The following is a 19,680-nucleotide window of genomic DNA, read 5'->3' as shown; positions in this document are numbered from 1 at the left end:
AATTGCATCAGGAGAGAGTAACCAGTCCTTGAGCTTGGTTTTGAAGTTTTATTGGCGGAATTAGAACTTGGATGAGGTTAAGGGTGTATGGGATGCCCAAGGACAATGGCAACAGAGGACAAACTCATTAGTAACTATGTACAACCCTTTACAGCAAAAATTTTTCTGGAGAGCTTGCCAGCATCTCCCACAGTACCACCGCAGACTCCAGCTGTCCTGGGTGAATCCCTGGGCAGGGGATCCAGTGCCTGACACTGCATTGAAAACAGTCCTGGGCAAAAAGCTAATCCAGTTTCCCACCAGAGTGTCTCTATCCCTTTGCTGGCCCAGGGGGTGCAGGTCTACTCACTTGGTCCTTCTCCTGTGTTGCCGGTGGGTCAGTCGGTACCAGGCCTTCTGACTGGGCTGCTCCTTCCCTGCCTCACAGGTGGTCCTCTCTTAGGGGGCTGGTGAAGTCCCAAGCTTACTTTCTTCCATGGTCTCTCTGCCTGGAGGTGAGCCCCTTTCCCATCTGGGCCCACTTTACAGGCTCCTGCATGTCTTCCTCTCCCACATCTTCTACCTGACTCTCTCTCCCTTCTAAGCAGGCTCAGTTACTCTTAAAGATTGTCCTGGCCCCTTGCCAAGGCTCCTGTTGCGGCCAGGATCCTACAACAGTACAGACCAGCCACTCCTGAAATCCACCCACTGTTTTTAGACCTTTCTCCAAAGTTCTAGAGCAGGAGGGGAATTCCAGAGGGCTGGTCTGCAGAGCGTCTCTGCTCTAAACAAAATTTGACCCATGCTAGCTATCACACCCAGCTTGCTACTTAACACTAACTAACAATTTTAGTTTAGCTCCCCCTAGCTAACTAGGAGGGTGCTACACATACATTTCCAAATATTGCTGCTTGTGTGTTTTATAGTCTATGAAATTGCACTAAAAGTGTGTGTTTAAAATTCTGCCTTAAGGTAAAATTAAAAAACACCCTTAGGGCATGTTCACACATAAAGTTGGGGGGTGGTAAAATGCTGCGGTTGATTAAATTAGCAAATGTAGCACCCTTCCTGTTAGGTGCTAGTATAAGTGTTCGTAGGTAAATTTAGTTTTGGGCTCCTGCATTTAGGAGTTTTGGTGTGCTTTCAGAAAGTGCACCAAACCCATAGGATATAATAGAAGTCCATGGCTAAGCGCAGCAAACCCCCCAAGGCTACAGGTACTCTGCACTGCACCTATGGTGTGGGTAAACTGCAGCGCATCAGTCTGAAAGCAGCCATATACTATTATGCCCAGTGTATTGCTTCACACTGACCTGAAGATCTCTTCTTTCCTGCTGCTGGCACCACTCTGGAGACTGCTAGCCGGGATAAGAGGTGGAGTGCAGTTGGTATCACTTCGCATGGGACAGGAGCCGGCACTGCAGAGGAGGCATCAGCGTATGCGACTCTTGTTCTCTACTACAACTCCAACTTTACAAGTAGTCCCTCTGCATTGCACTCTGTTTGATGTTCTGGGATGGCGGGTCAGCAAGCCCGGCCCACGATCTACCAGTCACCTGGCCGCGATCTACTGGTTGCTGACCCCCGCTTTAAGGTAAGCCTGTCACCACGTTTTATGCCACCATTTTTGTTGTGTTGCACAGCATGCATCTCAAGGTAGCACAGGAAACTGCTCTATGACTAGTTTCTTTGAGGATGTCATATTACAAGAATTAAAATATTTAAAAAAAAGGATATGTAAGCATTCATTTTTGTCCCATACCTTTTCTCCCATATATCGCTATAAATCTCATACTAAAGAGTGTAACTAGTAAAAAGTTATATTTAAAAATTAAACTTAACTTGAATTAAGGGCATGCTACTCTTTGTCCTGCATTGACTTCCAATGAATGTGATTTTCAGTAGAATTTTTCCCAGTTTAAACAACTTACAATCTTCCAGCCTCAGTATAAATGTGATATACAGAAAATATGAAGAACTAAGCACAGTCACCAGTATTACAGAGGAATATGAGGATGTCAGCTGTCAAACAATGATGAGAAATCTGCTTATCCATCTTTCACTTGCCACAAATCCCAATCCCTTTGCCTTTAAGTGGAAATACAAGGCCGAATTGTTTTGTAATTCATCAAAACAAAGCTATGTCAATGGCTTCAAGCCGTCCACTATCAGAAATTTTCTCATTGTTTATAACATTCCTGAATAAATAAATATATTTTCTTAGATTAAAAACCCTTGTCCATAAATACATAGTTACATAGTCAGAATGAAAAAAACACAAGTCTATCTAGTTTAACCAATAGAAAAAAATGCATAAATAGGAAACCTCCAAATCTACTTCAGCTCTTCGGGCATACTACGTACGCCCAGAGAGTAAAGGATGTAAAAAAAGTTCATGGCTGAAGTAGCAGCCATCAACTTGTATTTTATGTTTGTTCAGCTGACTCCCAGCTATCATGGAAAAGTGATCCAGATGGATGTGTAGTTGCCCAATCACTTTTACAGTGCGAATGGTGTGGATAATTCTAGGGCCATCAGCCACAGTTTACTGTGAACTGATGAGCTGTAAGGGCATTAAAAGCGTCACCTACAGTAATTTGGGGTACTATAAATTTTTGCTATTTTGCAGACGCTTGCAGTTTTGAGGATTGACACATTTGTTACCAATTTACACTACACTGCCTCATATTTTTGTGTGTACAAAAAAATTGGGGATCAGATTGTGTTTGTGTCAATACAAATTCATTTTAGTGTATTTTTTCCTAAAAATATGGATTTGCTAAACAGTTCATGCGAACATTTAAACTACTGTATTTTTATTCCTCTGCTTTCAGAAAATATAAAATGTCTTGGGGGTTTAGGTAAATTTTTTAGCCAAAATGCAGATTTGTAACGTGTGCAAAAATTGCTCTAGAGGGAAACTGCATAAACCGAACCCTCTGTCCCATAGCAGGAATGAATCAAAGATGTATGCTCTGCTCAAGGCTCTGATCCCCCCTGCTGATAGCAGGAGTAGGTTCTCTTTGTAGGTTCCTAGGATTGCACCTACAGCAACTCCAAAAGAAGAAAGTGAACTGCTCACTGTATTATATGCTTCATATTTATCAATGCATCAAAGAGACCAGTCCATCAGGAATGAAAACACCTTAACGCGTGTCACTTGGCAAGGAGCTTACCCTACAGTTGATCGAGAGGTAGGCAAAAACTCTATAAAGGATGGTTCAATTTGCTCCTGGGGGGTGGGGAATAAAAAAAATATTTCTTTATCCCCTGAAGGCAAATGGATATTGTCTGGATCAAAAATCCCTGGTGTTATTACTAATAAATGTTATTATCCAGATATATTTTGTGCATTTATGCATGTACCCAGTTTTTCTTTAAGACATCTACTGAGCTGACCAGAACTAATCCTTGAAGGAGTCTATTCCACATTCTCACAGCTCTTACTGTGGAGAATATTATGGTGCATACAGTCCTAAAGGCGATTGTGAGTAATATGTCAATTTTACGTCTAATTAATAAAACAATGAACCATCTAAAGCTAGAGTGCTATTTTTTTCCTCAATGTTGCCTAGCCTGCCACACCCTTACAGTACATGAGCCCTTGATGGAGACTACATAGAACTTTGCCAAAACACAGTGCATAGATATGGCCCACCAAAGTCAGTCAGAGAGCCAAACAAAATCAATGATGTGTGGTGGGTGCTAAAGTGAGTGTGTGTACAAGAAGTGTCTGAAAGAGGCTAGAAGAGATCAGCAGCCCTGAGATACAAAAAAAAGATGTCAAACAGTATTTTATATATATAAAAAATCCATTAACTATTTTATGATGCACAGTGCTTAAGCACTTAAAGCAGAGTTCCACCTGAAAAAAAAATAAAAGTCAGCAGCTACAAAATATGCTGACTTTTAAAATACAGCCACTTTCTTGTCCCTCAGTCCAGCGGTGTCCTCACCACGGCTGGTTTCACCGGCCTTCTTCTCTCCCTGGAGCCGGCATCTTCAGTGTGGGCACCCGGCTGTGACAGCTTGCGGCTTCACAGCCGGGTGCCCACTACACATGCGCGAGTATCGCTGCGCTTTGTGAATGACCCCGTAGTCTTCTGGAACCTGTCACGTGTCCCAGAAGACTACGGAGAGGAAGGGGAGGAGGACAACTTCCGCTTCCGACGGCCTAGGCGATCGTAGCGGAAGTGGTAGCGGGTACATGTCAAATTTGGGTTCCCGCTCCCCAAAGTTGCCAATCCTTAACTTCCCTTTCGGGTGGAGCTCCGCTTTATGTTGCATTTGATTAATTTAGTTTTATTTGACAAATATACACATTCCACCATCAAACTAAATGTTTAAAGTGAAAAATTAAATCAACTGGATATATTTTATGCCATGCTATTCCCCGTGCCAAAAAGTAAATATTGGTCATGATAAAAGGAAATATCCTATTCTTGACATTCTGGGGCAGGGGTGGACTGACAACTCATGGGGCCCCTGGACAATAGGGGATCATGGGGCCCCAGTGTCCTTGCCCAAACTCAAAAAAGCCTATGAAAAAGGTACCAGGGGCATCTCTTGGGGCCCCCTACTGACCCCAGGCCCTCAGGCAGTGCCCGAGTTTCCAAATGGTCAGTCCGCCCCTGTTCTGGGGGCCTCTTTTGTCTTCACGAAAACAGGACTAGAACTTTACCTGTCTGTAGATTCCTTCAGGACTTTCAGTTCAGTTGCTTGTCTCTCCTGGGCTAGCTCTAATAATTTGCTGAATTGCTGTTAAATAGTTAAAGAAACAAATGTCTATCAATATATGATAATATGCAGCTGAATCTATAGGAGGAGAATAAGAACTAATAGAAAAATACAATTCCTACTCTTCAAATACTATATGCTTTACAGGGGTCTAGACAAAGTACCACAACATACAATCTGGTGGAATTTTCAACAGGATATACTGTACATTTAATTTGTTAGTTGACATAAACGCTTGGTGATGCTGAAAAATTGAACAATTTCTTTCTCTTCATAGGACGTTTGGTGAGATTTCTTCCCTCCGAGGCCCCTGGCCAAAACAGTTGCTGTGGCTAGTCTGAGGGTTAGACTTTTATTTATTTCAATAAAATTGAAAATCATTCTTTATATTATGCAGAATGTGGTCAGGAGGGCCTTATACTAGGATCATGGTTGGTGCTGCAACCATGATCCTGGTTCCATTTTTTACATCAGGTGATTCACTTCAATGCATAAGTAATCCTAGCAGCTATACAGCTGCTGAATTACTTTTAGGCTAGGTTCACACCTGAGCAATTTTCTGCTTGGAACTTGTCATTCCAAAGCATTTAACAAGCCAAATCCCATTAATGTCAATGGCCCTAGTTCACATCTGGGCGTTCTGTTACCGCTTGCTCAAAAATGTATATGAGCTTCTTTTTGGCAGATTACAGGTATTTTGGGCACCACAGACTTCAATGGAAAAAGCTCAACATGAGCCAGGACAAGGTTATTTAGAGCCCAGGGCGAACATGCCAAACTGTGCCCCCCTCAAGATGTATGAGCATTAGGTGTCAGCAAATATCTCCTCCCCCCAAAAAAAAATCGAGCACTAATTTGCATGCTTACCCCTAAACATAAATTCCCCCTCCTCCCAGTACAAATCCACCCCCCTGCTGAAATCCACCCCTCCAGCAGAAGTCTTTAACCCCCACATCCCCCTCCCTCAATCACCCCCTAGCACAAATCCTCAACCCCTCAAATTTTCCCTCCAAGCACAAATCCTCTCCCCCCATGCCAAATCCCCCCGTCCCAGCACAAATTCCCACCTTCTTGCACAAATCCCCCCCTCAAATTTCCCCTCCTAGTACAAATACCCCAATCATCCCTAATAGCACGAATCCCCTACCCCTGAAAAACTTTTCCCTTCCTAGCACAAACTCCTCTCTCCTCTATATGACCTCTTCTAGCACAAATACTCTTCCCCTACCCCCCTCCCAACCCAAATCCCCCCAAAATAACCACTCCTAGCACCACCTCCCAATTTTCCCCTCCTATAACAATTCTCACCCCCTGGCCTCCCCTAATCCCTCCTCCCAAGACATATCCCCTCCTCCCTAATTTCCTTGCAGTCCCACTCCCCCTTCCATCCCACATGATACCACAGTGCCCAGGGCAGCCGCCCCTCCTGTCCACCCCTTGTCCCGGCCCTGGCGCTTTCTATTGGCTAAACAAAAACTTCTAAAACTCACCTAATATACTTCTAAATATGCTCAAAAACTCTCACATATAAATGCCAGAAAATCACAAAGCTCAGGAATGAACGCAGCCTTATAGCCATCCCATCGGGGAGCCTCGTAAGAATGCGGCCCGCAGCATTGGCTTTCCCGGACATAGTGAGAGTAACTGATGTTGTTCAGGAACTGGAAATTACAAGGATTTTGTCACTTCCAATTTGGTTTGTTTGTTTACAAGCCCTTGCCAGTTTGTGAAGCAGCAGGTCAAACTGATCCCAGTTTGATTTGCTGCTTTGGAGGCCACAGAAGAGACTTGAGGTCTATGGGACCTCTCTATAATGAGGATCTGTCATGGCCCATGCAATAAAAGTGCTAAAAAAATAAAGGTACAGTATACAAATTAAAAGAAAAAAAATGTTAAACTTTTTAAAGCACCCCCAACCCCCTGTGCTCACCCTCAAAGGTGAGTGCACTCATTGGTCCTGCACACATATGTAAATGGAATTGCATCACACGTGAGGTAATCAAAAAGAGTTCAAATACACGCAAATGACAGAGCAAGAGTAGTAATTATAGGGCCAGATCTCCCGTGTAACTCTAAACTGGTAACCTGGAAAGGCTTTTAAAGCGTCACCTACGGATGATTTAATGTTTCACGGGTCTGCACAATTTTAAAGTGTGACATGTTTGGTATCTATTTACTTAGCATAACAACATTTTTTATATAAAAAAAATTGGGTATTATATTGTAGATCTGTTCGCTAAAAGTTCTTTAAAATGTGTTTGCACCAAAAATGTAGCATTTGAAACCTGCTGTGCAAATACTGCGTGACAAAAAATTGCAACGCCCACCATTTTATACTCTAGGGCCTCTAATATATGTATATATATATATATATATAAGTATTGGGGGTCCTAAGTAATTATCTGGCAATAAAATGATGATCCTAAACATGACAGATCAGAGGTAACAAGCTGTAAACTTCCATTTCCTTTTATTTTTTTAGCACTTTTATTTTATTATGAACAACATCCCTTGTGATAGCACGGGCCTTGACAGGTCATCTTTATGGAGAGGTCCCATAGCCCCAGATCTCTCCTCTGGCTCCCAAAGCAGCAAATGTCAGAATTGGCCTGGTAGACAAGTGGTTAAACATCTCAAAGCTGGCAATGATACCAAACGAACCAAAGAGTGAGGGTACAGAGAAAGGAAAGCATAATGACTTTCTGTTACCAAGGTTGTGGATGACTAGAGTTTTTCATTTTTGGTTGAACTGATCTCTTTTAATTCTACCCAATCTAGGAAACATCATATTTGGTATTAAATAAGTGGTAAAGCAGCTGTCAAAAGTTTCATAACTTTTGCAAGCTTCTGATGAAAGATCATCTGTTGGTGGCCCTGTACTGTGCTGCCAGCCTTGTATGGAAATAATTCTAATTCAGCTAGAACACAAAATTAATACCACGTTCCTTGATTTGCCCAATTATTGAAGAAAAATCATTTAAACCTGTCATAGCCTGCCATAACATTTATATATTTATGGCAGGTTAGTCAATGATTTAGGTTTTTTTTTAATAGATACTTTATTTAAAGCAAACAGCAAACAGAAGTTTTGAACCAAGCTCTGGTACAACAATACAGATTTGGTACAGATTCTCCATACAGTGTTGTCCTTCAACAGCATTTTATATGGTATAGATTTAATATCCGAACCATTAATATCAAACATCTGCAGGTCTGTAGGGGAGACAATTTTGTTTCCCGTGTCTAGCAGGCCTCCTTGGTAATTTCTTAATGTTTGTTACACAATGTAGGTGGGTGGAAAAAAAATATTAAGCATATGAGAAAGAAATAAACTAAATTCTGGTGATCAAAGGGGAAAATTAGGAGGTGAGGAGTGAGGGCAGTATCAGGGAATGCATAAGGGAAACCCAAGACCAGAGGAGAGGGGGACAGAAAGGAGTGATACGGTGTTGATGATTTAGGATTTTATCCAGATCAAGATCTCCTATCAGCAACTACAAACATTGGTAATAACTAAGCATACATTAAGCCTATACATCAAGCTTATAAGACAGTAAGTTTAAATCCTCTCTGTGTTGAAATGTATCTGCATATTTCTTGAAGAATTGCAATATTGTAATTTCTCTACATACGTCTGTAGAATGTTGTTCCCTCTTTTTCCAAATGCTCTCATTAAACTCCTCATAAGCGTGCATCAGTTCCTCCTCCATCTTCTCTTTCAGATCCACTATTTTTGGGTCTGGTTTTCCAGGGATTTCTCCAGCACCCCATATAGAGCCATAATCATCCTCCAGACTTCTAAAATATTAACAAAATTACTGTTGACAACTTTGGAAACAGTATTCTTAACACTGTGACCTATCTGGAACCTGTGCTATGCACATTAAATATTTGAAATATTGAACAAGCAGTAAAAGATACACTAAAACAAGCCCTCATTCATCTCCACTGCTATAGCCATTGTGGAGAAATTCATCCTCAAGGTTCAAAACACATGTTTTAAAATCACAGCTCCTTACCCTTTATTTTATGCAGAGAATAGAATGTTGGCAGCCTGCCAGTCATCTCATCTAAACACACAGCATGTGTTTCTAAGCTGTCCAGGTCCATTCAGATGAGTGCTGTCTGTACTGATCTGCAGGGGATCCATGAACAAGACTCCCTTCTTAATTGGAAAAGATTGGAACAGATGATACCTTTTTTACTTCTATGTCTGTTCAGGTTTTACCTCCAGCCTGACATTGCACCCACGTTAGGTCCATGGCCAGACGCATGTAAATGGAAATTTACATCCTTTTTCCTCTGATCTGTCATGTTTAGTTTGGAAAAAATAAAAAAGCATGCAAAACTCTTCCATTTATATCTGCCTGCAAGTCCATTTACATCTGTCTACCCATAGCTTCCTCTCAGATCTACCTAATAGGCAGATAGGCAGATCTGATTGTTAAAAAGGACCCTTAGAAATAGACTTTATAGTCTTTGTTCTGAACCTTGGGGATTTTTGAGAATAAATTACTTCACACTACATGAAGCTAGAGGGGTCAGGGATGGCTTGTTTTAAAGCTATTTTACTGCTTTGTAAGAATATGTCAATTATTTACTGTCCACAGTCTGGACATAGGTGTTTAGGTGACAAATGCATCAAAGTAGCTCATGCACCTTTTTGAACTTGAAGCGCTTTGCACTTTTTTTTTAAATCGTACACTTGCTGTGTTTGTCGCACATTTTTTAGTGAATGTTTGCTTGCCATGTTTGGAGAGACATTAACAATAAGGCCTCATGCACATAGGATGTTAAAGAAAAATGCTCCTAGAAGCTATCCTCGTGGCAGCAGCGATTTTTCCGCTTTTTTCTGCCAAAATGCTGCTGCTCCTGGTTGCACTAGCCCTGAGTTTTTTTTCCTGCTGGAAAACGCTACTGCTACTAAAAGCTTCTAAAAGTCTATGTGTGCATGGACACATAGGATAACATGGAGGACTGTTTGGAATCCCCTAAAAGTAGCTACAAAAACGCCCTGTGTTCATGAGGCCTAAGTGGCACAGAAAGAGTGTCAAACTTTTTATATGCACTGCTATAGTTTGACTGCAACCCAAAAGCAATGTATAAAAGTTTGATACATAATTAATTTCTTTACTTACTGGCAAAAAAATGCAGATTTTAAAAATATTTGATTGACACTGTCAAATGAACAGCAACACCTTATTGATTACACTACTTATCATTTTGACAGCCTGGTCACAGCACCCAAGGCAGATACTTTTCCTGCCTCTAAATTGGTGCGGTCCTGAGCCTTGACAATTAAATGATTAAGCATTCTAATTATTTAGAAAGCCTTTTCCAGCAAACATATGAAGCGATCACACACATACTTCTTTTTTAGACACTTTCGGTTGGATTTCTTGTTGAGCTGTGTGTGCAGATCACTGAAGGCACTGGAGTATTTCTGGTGAACCTCCTCCCGTCGTTTCTGTCCTTTTCGTTCCAGCTCTTTTAGGTCTTTCTCTTGCTTCTTCTGAAGCTTCAAGAAGCTCTTCTGTTTCTGAAGTTCATCTTGATTCGTGGTTTCTGGTTCTAGAAATAGGTGCAAACCTTAGTTCTCATGTTACTTTTACATTTACTGCTTAATGAATTGTAAACCTGGAGGTGCCCCATGCAATGTATAATAAAGTATAGAATAGTCATAGTTTACAAATTACTTTGATTTATTAATAAAGTATTTGGGACTATGCAAAGTGCAAGTGGTAACAAATAAACCTCCATATTTTCACTATCAGACAAAAGTTAAAATTTAATTAGGTGGCATTGATTAAAACCATTGTGCCTGTGTAACTGGATGGGTAATCGGCTGAATGATCAGACTGAACGTAACTGTTACTTGCAATTTATGAAACAGGCGCAAAGTTAGAAGCAATAATGCAAAAAAGTTTCAAAATGAGAAGGAGAACGCATACACTGCAGCATAATACAAAATAGTTGATGAAAGCTACAGAAACATGAGCTCTTCACAGTATTGTCTCTGTGGTTCAATCAGGGTAGATTGGCTGCATAGAAGAGTCTCTTTAACACTCTAACAACTGAATCATTACATAAGTAAAACACTTCAGGACACAAACAGCTATTTTGGTTGTCATTATAAATGGCATTCCGCTCAGTGAAGTCCATGGTAGCTCTGATAACACAGGCAAACAGCTAGAGCAAAGTTCTCCAAATTGACAGATCTTGACTTTTGCTTGCCTTCATCCAGCTTTTGGAACACTGCTCCTCCCACTGATACATGGCACTATTGCTTCCACTGACACCAACAATGGGGCACCACTTCTCACACTGACACCAACAATGGGGTACTATTTCTCCCACTGACACCATCAATGGGGCACTATTACTTCTACTGACACCAACAATGGGGCACTATTCCTTCCGCTGATACGAACAATGGGGAACCATTTCTCCTGCTGACATCAACAATGGGGCACTGTTTTTCCCATTGATGCCAATGATGGGGCAGTATTCCTTCCACTGACACCAACGATGGGGTGCTATTCCTTCCACTGGCACCAATAATAGGGCACTATTCCTCCCACTCACACCAACAATAGGGCACTATTCCTCCCAATGACACCAATGATAGGGCACTATTCATCCTACTGACACCAATGATGGGGCACTATTCCTTCCAGTGACACCAACAATGCGGCATTATTCCTCCCACTGACACCAATAATTAGGCACCATTTCACCCACTAATATCAGTGATGGACACTATTCCTCCCATGATATCAATCAAGGGGCACTGTTTCTCCTACTAATACCAATAACGGGCACTATTCATCCCACTGATACCAATGATGGGGCACTGTTCTTCCCCCTACTGAACACAGGCACTTTGTAATTTTTTTTTTACTCCCTTGAGTGGACACAAGTTTGCACCCCCCCACACACACACACAAGTCTGGCCACAGTTTGCCCTCCCCCCACAAGTCTGGCCACAGTCCGCCCCCCCCCCCAAGGTCTGAAAGACAATAAACTGGACCTTTGTTTAGAATGTGTTGGAGACCCCTGAGCTAAAGGGATCCCAGGCCTAAGCACACAGGGCCACCCCACAGGAACTAAAGTACTTTGGTAGCAATTACGGAAAGCCATCCTACAGTAGCTAGGACTTCTGCAGAAGCTTCATGCTTTTAGGCTCTGGCCCCACTACTCACACTGGTTCTGACAGTGGAGGGCTTCTCACCTGCTGCAGATCACTTTCCCAGCTACCTCTGCCTCATCCTGTGTAGGCTTTCTGAGCTTCTGAGAGAGAGAAATATAGGAATTACTTTTCCTTGGGCATGTAAAGGAGCCCAGGGAGTTGTGGAACATAAAGATAAAGGGTCCTGTGTGAGCATCTGAACATGGTGAGTAAATGGGCACTGCCAGAGACTCATGAAAATCAGTGACAACGACAATGTAAACTCAGAGACAAAATCACTACCCGAAGCCAGGAGTTTGGAATCAAGTAAATAAGAAAAACATCTGACATAGCATCTCAGAATTCTGAGTTAATAACTCTGATCTGTGATAATAAGTCAGAATTCTGAAATACTATTGTCAAAGGTGGTTTTGCCTAACTGTATGAAAATACGGACTTTCAGAAAAGTTGGTATTGGTATAACTGTAACAGCAGCAATAATATGTGGCACCAGAGAGTTCCAAAAATAAGACAATAGGGTCACTTTAATTTGTGTAAGCTCAGAATAAATTTACTTTAAATCCTTTCAGGGATAGACCAGACAAGATGCAGGATAGGAGTCAGAGAGAGAGAGACGGTAGCAGGGTAGCATTGCTAGATAAAGTGCACAAAAAAAACCAACTTGACAGTTTTAGCTTTATATGTAATTTAAGCGGGATTTTTTTCCTAGTCACCCATTAGATGGGGAAATACCATTACTATGATTTCATGGGGCATTGAACTTTACACAGAGTATGCTTGCAAGTAAAGGAGGAACATAATTATTATTATTTATTATACAGGATTTATATAGGGCCAACAATTTGCTCAGTGCTTTACAAAATAATATATATAAATGGAGAATGAAACAGAGATTGTGATATTGCCTGAAGTTCCACTTGATTTGCATTTATTTGTATTGTTAACGTATAGAATTCAGCATGTATATAACTCTTTTATTTGAATCCTGACATCTATGCAAAGCAGATTTGCATACTAATGTATTTTATCTGCTGTTGATATCTTTTAACTGGTATAATATAATGATGTGTAATTATTTCACTATTATCCTAATGGCAAATTTAATATTATTGCTGATAATGTTTTATCACAGATGACTTGGTACTGGCTTTCTTTGAACTGGAGATGGCTGCAAATGACAATGCAGCCAGTTCTTTTGAGTACTGAAAAATATTGGGATTGGTGAATGTGTGATTGGATTTTTTCTTCATTGTGATGTATTCCAAAGTTACCTGCTGCTTCGTTCAAAGCATCTGCTTTTCCAGTTCCCAAAGACCCTAAAATATATACAAAGTATTTATTAATAAACCCATTTTTAGTAAGTAATCATTTTGTTTTGGTAAGCATTCATAACTTGAAGTGGAGAACACAGATGTATATAGAGATGAGCTGGTGATGAGGACCTCAGTGTAGGTGAGTATTCCAACATGTGGAGCAGTTCTAAGACTTGGCCCTGACTCGGTCCTTGTCTCAGTTTGAATAGAGCACTGAAACAAATAACTTCTTCCTCTAAAACAAAACTACATAGCATTATAGTTTGGTTAGAGAGGTCAAGCTGATCAGCATCCTAACACCTAGATTACGTAACACATTAGACAAGCACACAGAAATATGGAAGTTTTGAAACATGCACTACTGACAATTGATTTTGCCTTCACGATGGCGGCCTACATTTTAAATCAACTTTCCCCCGAGCTTGCTACCCTTACACCCTTCCCCCTACTCTGTTATAATCTCCCTGTACAAATAATATTTTTCAGATGTGGATTCAGAGCAATTAGAAAATATTTCATAAAACTCCACAAGTTTCAACTACTGGAACCAGTACCAAAATATTGTTGCCCTGATGAAGAGGGTCTCTTGGAAACTCCAAAATGCATAGGATGTTTCTAACTACTGTGATGAGTAAACGTTTGCTGGACTGTCACCAATCTCTTTTAGTTCCTTTCTTCTATAAACTTAAATAGTTATAAGTGGGTATCTGTGTATCTTTTGCCTGGTAATATTAAGGTCCTGGGTTCAGAAACCATGAGAACACTCAAGTTTGAAGGTTCTGAGGAAGAGCAGCACAGAAAGAGTAAGTTCCAGGAGAGGCTGCTATAACTAGATGAGTGACAAAAGGAATCTGGGAAGACTGCATTGGTGGTCAAACTCTTATAACAGTGCCCTTCTTTTAATATGACCCCTCCCCCCACCGGCTTTTTAAGTCTTTCTTGAATGCAAGAAGGACAAGTCATTTAGGCTGCCATTAAGAAATCTGAGTACATCATTGGTTCTACTTTGTACTCCTCAGAATCCTGGACCAGGAGGGAATGACCTTCAGGACTGATTCAGAATTACTAGTTTGAGGAGGAACACATGGAATCAGTTATGGACATAAAGGCATGGAGTCTATATAAATTTGTAGGTTACTGGGTTAATACAGGCCAAAACTGTGAAGGCTCACTGAACTGAGGAGCAAACAATACAAAAGCCACTAAAACACAAATATATTTAGCCAAAGCTTGTCATCAGGGAAACATGTGGGGCAGGTGCAGACCTCCTCTATCTAGCAGCCCAATTTTTGTCAGAGTCTTCTGCACTTTCTCAGCTTTGACAGTAGGCACTGCTAGAACTACCAAGGCTGAGAAAACAGGAGTGGGTATCCTAGTATGAACACTGTAACTGAAGACGAACAGAATGTGACCAGTGAAATAAATTCACCCAGTTATCATGGATAGAGACATGAAAGATTTATCCTAGGATCTGGTTGCTTCTCTTTGTTTGAGCACTGGACTGTGGAAGATAAGAAGACGAGGATCCAAACTGAAATTCCAGAAAATGGCAAAGAGCTTTCCAGAAAGAAAGAGGTACCCTTCTATTTGGAACAATGTTATCGGATGAGCAGAGCAGGTGAACAATTTCCTTGAGAAAAGTTCAAGCTAACCTGGGTGCAATAAATAGACTTTTAAGGTGTACAAATCTTCCCATTAAAAAAAATGACAGCCACCCTAATACCATTTCTTTTGAAAGTGGCCGCTTCATTATAATATTCACAGAAACATGGTTACATTCCGAGGACACAAGAACCTGCAGGTAACCTCCTGGAACCTTTATGCTGAGCAATAGTTTGGCAAGCAGCAACAAAATCAGAAATGTTATTGTGTTATTGCAGTATAGGCCAACAATGAGTGAGGAAAACAAATTATAATGTTCTGTGTAGACCCTAATGACCAACTACTTAAGTAGCATTAAACAAAAAAACAAAAATGTGATATAATGCAGCCTGGGAAATATCTTATGCAGACTTTACAGGTGTAGAGCCCCTCTAGTTAGCCAGGGGCAGCTAGCTAGGTATTTAGTCAGAGGCTGAATAGCAGCCTGGGATGAGTCAGCCAGGTTATTTTTAGGTCAGAGCTGAAGGCTCCGCAGATCAGTTCCCTGATACCTCCTCCTGCTCTAGAAACTTGAGATGTTTCTAAAAGGTAGTGGGTGGGGGTGAGGAGGGGCTGATCTGTATACTTAAGGGATCTTAAAATCCCAAAGCAGGAGGCTTGGCTTGGGCCCAGGACAGCTCTTCAATCTGAGAATAGCCTGATCAGCAGAAGGAGTAATGTTGGTGGAAGATAGAGTGAAGGCTGGAGTGTGGAGCCTGGGACAGGGCCCAGGAGAGGTGCCTACCTGCAGGCAGGAGCTGGAAGTAAGGATCTCTTAGCCTCAACCGTCCCCTGAGAGAGGACAGTCTGGGAAGCAGGGAAGGAGCCAGCCCAGCATAAGGTGTGAAGGCAGCAACCAACCCACAAGCTTGCAGGAGAGGACTGAGTGAGTAATCCCACACACCCTTGGCCAGATAAGGGGAGAGGGCAGTCAGGTGGCCAACCCAACTAACTCTTCATCTAGAGCTGCTCAGCTAAAGTGGCAGTTTTTGGGTTCCTTGCTCAGGGATTCCATCAGGCAACTAGGTGAAGAGGATAATTCACCTGGGGTCTGAGGTGGTACACCAGGAGGCTGGAGAGCTCTCCAAGAAGAGAATCTTTGTCTGTTGAGTTGTAAATAGTTGCTAAGGAGTTGTCCTCAAGTTGCAGTTTTCTTGGGCATTCGATACACCCTTCAACCCTATCCAAGTTCAATACCCCTAATTTAACAACAAAAACAAGCTCAAGGACTGTTTCCTGACTCCAGTGTGCAGGTGTGAAGAAAATGCATGTTGCCTGGCTGTGCAGGAATATAGGGGGACCCAAAACTCAGCGACTTCTAAGGGGGTAGTGCTACACAGGTACCAATGGAGACAAGAAGTTTAAAATTTACAATAATTTATTGATATATAATTGAAAGCTAGTGGACCAAAGCATCCTAAAATACCACATAATGGTATAACATGATATTACATAAAAATGCAAGCATGCCCATTCCAAAAACGGAAGAATTCCTAATACTATTAATACCCTAATGTGTTTTCATAGTTTGTTACAAATAAATTACCTGTGCTATTATGTTGTTGAGATGACAATATGATTAAGGGCCGGTTCCCACTGATGTGGTGTGGAATTCATAGCCACTCCTGTGCATTTCCCGCACCTCATCACAATTGCACTCTGTTCATGTGAACCAATGTGGGTGTCAATGTTAAGTTAACGACACCCCAAAAATATTTCAGCAAATGCAATATGATCTGATTCCAGTTTGGAAAATAAAGGATCCTACACCATTCATGTGGCTGCGTTGTGGGATTTAAGCCATACAAAATGAATGGTTAAAATCGCACTGCAAAATAATCACATCTGATTTGAACAGGAATGCAGTGGGATTCCTATCCAAATTTGCACTGAAAAAAAAAACAAAAACTGCCCCTCCTTTGTTTTCTGGCAATTGTTATGGATGTTGTAAAGAGTCAGATGTAGTACTGTGTTTTTCTTTTGGCTTTTTTTCTTCATTTTCAACTGGTGATCTGAAAAGGACACACTTCCTTTCTCCCTACCCTGGTTGGAACAGCAATGAAGACACTTTTGGACATCAGCATTGTCAATCTGGGGAAAGGATAGTGCTAGATGAACTAGCAAACTTTGATGGAATTGTCTGACAAATTAAAGCTTAACACCAGCTAACAATTTTAAGCAGTTACAGCAATAGTATTTTTCCTTTAGGGAATAAGATTTTACACAAATGAATAAAAGATGATCATTGAAAGCACCTCATTAGTGTTTTATTGATTTGTCCCAACCCTCTAACTGCAGCTGTAGCAGGACGGCTTGGTCTGGTAAAGGAAGTTGAAAAATAACATGTTTACTGAATTGATTAACAGGTGCAAATTGCGGACTGACAACTCATGGGGCCCCCGGGCAATATGGGATCTTGGGGCCCCTGTGTCCTTGCCCAAACAAAAAAGCCTATGAAAAAGGTACTAGGGGAATCTCATGGGGCCCCCTACTGACCCTGGGCCCTCGGGCAGTGCATGAGTTTTCAAATGGTCAGTCCGCCCCTGGGTGCAATTAAAGAGAAAAAATACCAAAAAAAAGACATAGTAGGCTGTGGTGTATCATAATTCATACTATAATTAAGCGTTACACGCTGTTTTCCATTCATTATCCTTTGTAATGCAAATGAGGTTGTAAGACCCAGTTTAGTGAAAAGTGAAACCCACTGCCCTGCAGTTGATTGAACAGTTCTGATATTAATGATAGAAGGAACTTGTTTTACAAGTTTATTTTATTTATTATTACAGTTGCCTGTAATCAATACAAGAGTAGAGAGAACCATCTTTCTTCTTTTTTATACACTTGGATAGTGCCATAGTCTCGGGCAATGAGAGTAGGTACACAGAATATCATGGAGGAGGATTCCAGGAAACAGCCCAAAGGCACAATCTTAAGGCAAGTGAGATGGTAATGTCTCCGCTTTTTACTTCTTAAACATGTCCTTAAAGTTTCAGTGTGGCTGAAGCAATTCTGGTGATGGTGTAGTTAGTGATACTCAAGGCATGAGTGGGAAAACGTTTGGGATGAACTATAGTGCGTAGGTGGCTCTCCAGGTCAGTATATCCCCAGAACACAAGCCCACTAACAATACAAGGGTCCTCAACCAGAACGACTTTCACATATTCAGAAATGCAACTGTCTTTGTAAGGATCATTCAAGTTTAACAAAAAACAGGAATGATGGTATACAGGATGTTGTAGTTACATTAATCTCCACAATGGTTTGACAAAAGGACCAATTGGGTTCTTATGCTTTTTGACCAAAGCCAAATATTTGACATTTGTTGCAGACCAGGGGTCCAGGATGGCCTTGGCCTAGAAGCTGATCTTGTTATGGCAGTTCAGAAGTGAAAAGGAGACTTGCTATAGGAATTAGAATTTGGGAGTCTTCTGAGAAAGTGTTTCTAGCTTTCTTCATAGAGCAGGAGTCAGCAAAATGCACTTTCTCTGTGCAGTACAGTCAAAGATCAGGTCATGGTGTGCTGACAATTGAGAGCCAGGAGAAAAGACTGCTAAGTCAGATGTTGCTCCTTAGTATTCTCCTGAAGCTAAATATCAACTATAATGCAGTGATGAATAAGATGATCCAGGGTAGTGGGTTGATTTCAGCCAGCCAACTCATCTTTGGTGCATTCTGATAAGTGTAAATACCATCATGGCTTCGTTGTTCTAATTCAATTCTGAAGTCAGGATGTGGAAGCATACTACATACTGTCACGCAGAAGAGAATCTCAGAAACTAGAGAAAAAAGCATGACAGAATACAATAGTAGAGAATCTTGGTCCTGTCAAAAGGAATATTCCCAGTTAGCAATTTGAACTTGATCTGACATTGATTCAAGAAGCCAAGGCAGAGCTGCTGGTTCCTGGAGTATGGAGCATGAGATGGCACTTGTGGTGATCCAGCATCTGTCAGCATAGGTACTGGTTCTGGCTCTGAGGCCTGTAGAGCCAGCTGTCGAGTTGTTACTGGAGTCAACAGCTGAGCAACTTGCTGGAGTGATTCATAAATGTTGTTCAACTTTGCCTCATTCTTTTGGACCCAAAAATAAAGTGTTGATGGATTCCATGGCTTCAGCAAACTATAACATGTTGTGGTCGAAGGTAGGCCCCTTGTCTACCATAAATGGTGCAAGCTTACCAAAGGATGCAGAAGTCTGGTTCTGACCAGGGCACCACTCAAGGGGCATTGGGCATAAGAGGCAAACTCCCCAAGGAATTGAACACCAGGATTGCCTTACTAAAGACAGCTGAGTGAACTGAAGGTGAAGCACCAGGTCATCCGGCAGATGTGTAGTCAAAGGCAGGCCAGAGTTTAGGGCTGGCAGCAGGCAGACATAGCTGGTAGACACAAACAATGCAGGATCATAACCTGGAAGTCAGTCAGAAGGGTAGCAGGAATCAAGGGCGAGGACACCAGGAGCACAGTATCGGACACAGGATGCAGCAACAGGGTACTGGAAACAGGAACAGGATTGAGAGTAAACACCTGGACTCAGGAACACTAGGAACTTTTTGCTCAAACATCTTGCTTAAGCTGAACACAAATACTGTATTAATAACATATAATTTAGGGAACCTGCCCATAGGTGCATATGGGAGAAACAAGTGAGTAGTACTGACTTAAACATCCAGATAGCTGGGGGAGGGTGCCTATGGAATACTTGACATCAAGTGAGTAGTACTGACTAAAACCACCCGATGACGTGCAAACCTGTGGAACAGTCAAGGTTGACTCCAATGTGGAGGACCAGCACAAGAAGGGAAAGGAAAGTTCCAGCATA

The 19,680-nt window shown here is 41.5% G+C and overlaps 1 protein-coding gene across 1 annotated transcript in view; it reads right to left on the bottom strand.

Moving 5' to 3' along the window:
• Window positions 1-19,680, bottom strand: part of PLCB2 (phospholipase C beta 2) — a 214,294-nt gene that overhangs the window by 19,411 nt on the left and 175,203 nt on the right. The window contains exons 25-28 of the mRNA XM_089659782.1: window positions 13,177-13,221; window positions 10,086-10,287; window positions 8,349-8,514; window positions 4,661-4,737 (exon numbers count right to left, since the gene is read on the bottom strand). Coding sequence (XP_089515908.1) covers window positions 4,661-4,737; window positions 8,349-8,514; window positions 10,086-10,287; window positions 13,177-13,221 — 490 coding nt within the window. The remainder of the gene's footprint in view (window positions 1-4,660; window positions 4,738-8,348; window positions 8,515-10,085; window positions 10,288-13,176; window positions 13,222-19,680) is intronic.

This window comes from Staurois parvus, unplaced genomic scaffold, assembly GCF_062004578.1.
Source record: "Staurois parvus isolate SC_StPar_1 unplaced genomic scaffold, SC_StPar_1.0 ptg001188l, whole genome shotgun sequence".
Lineage (NCBI taxonomy): Eukaryota > Metazoa > Chordata > Amphibia > Anura > Ranidae > Staurois > Staurois parvus.
The sequence above is the reverse complement of the archived record's forward strand: the minus strand, read 5'-3'. Positions and strand labels throughout refer to the sequence as shown.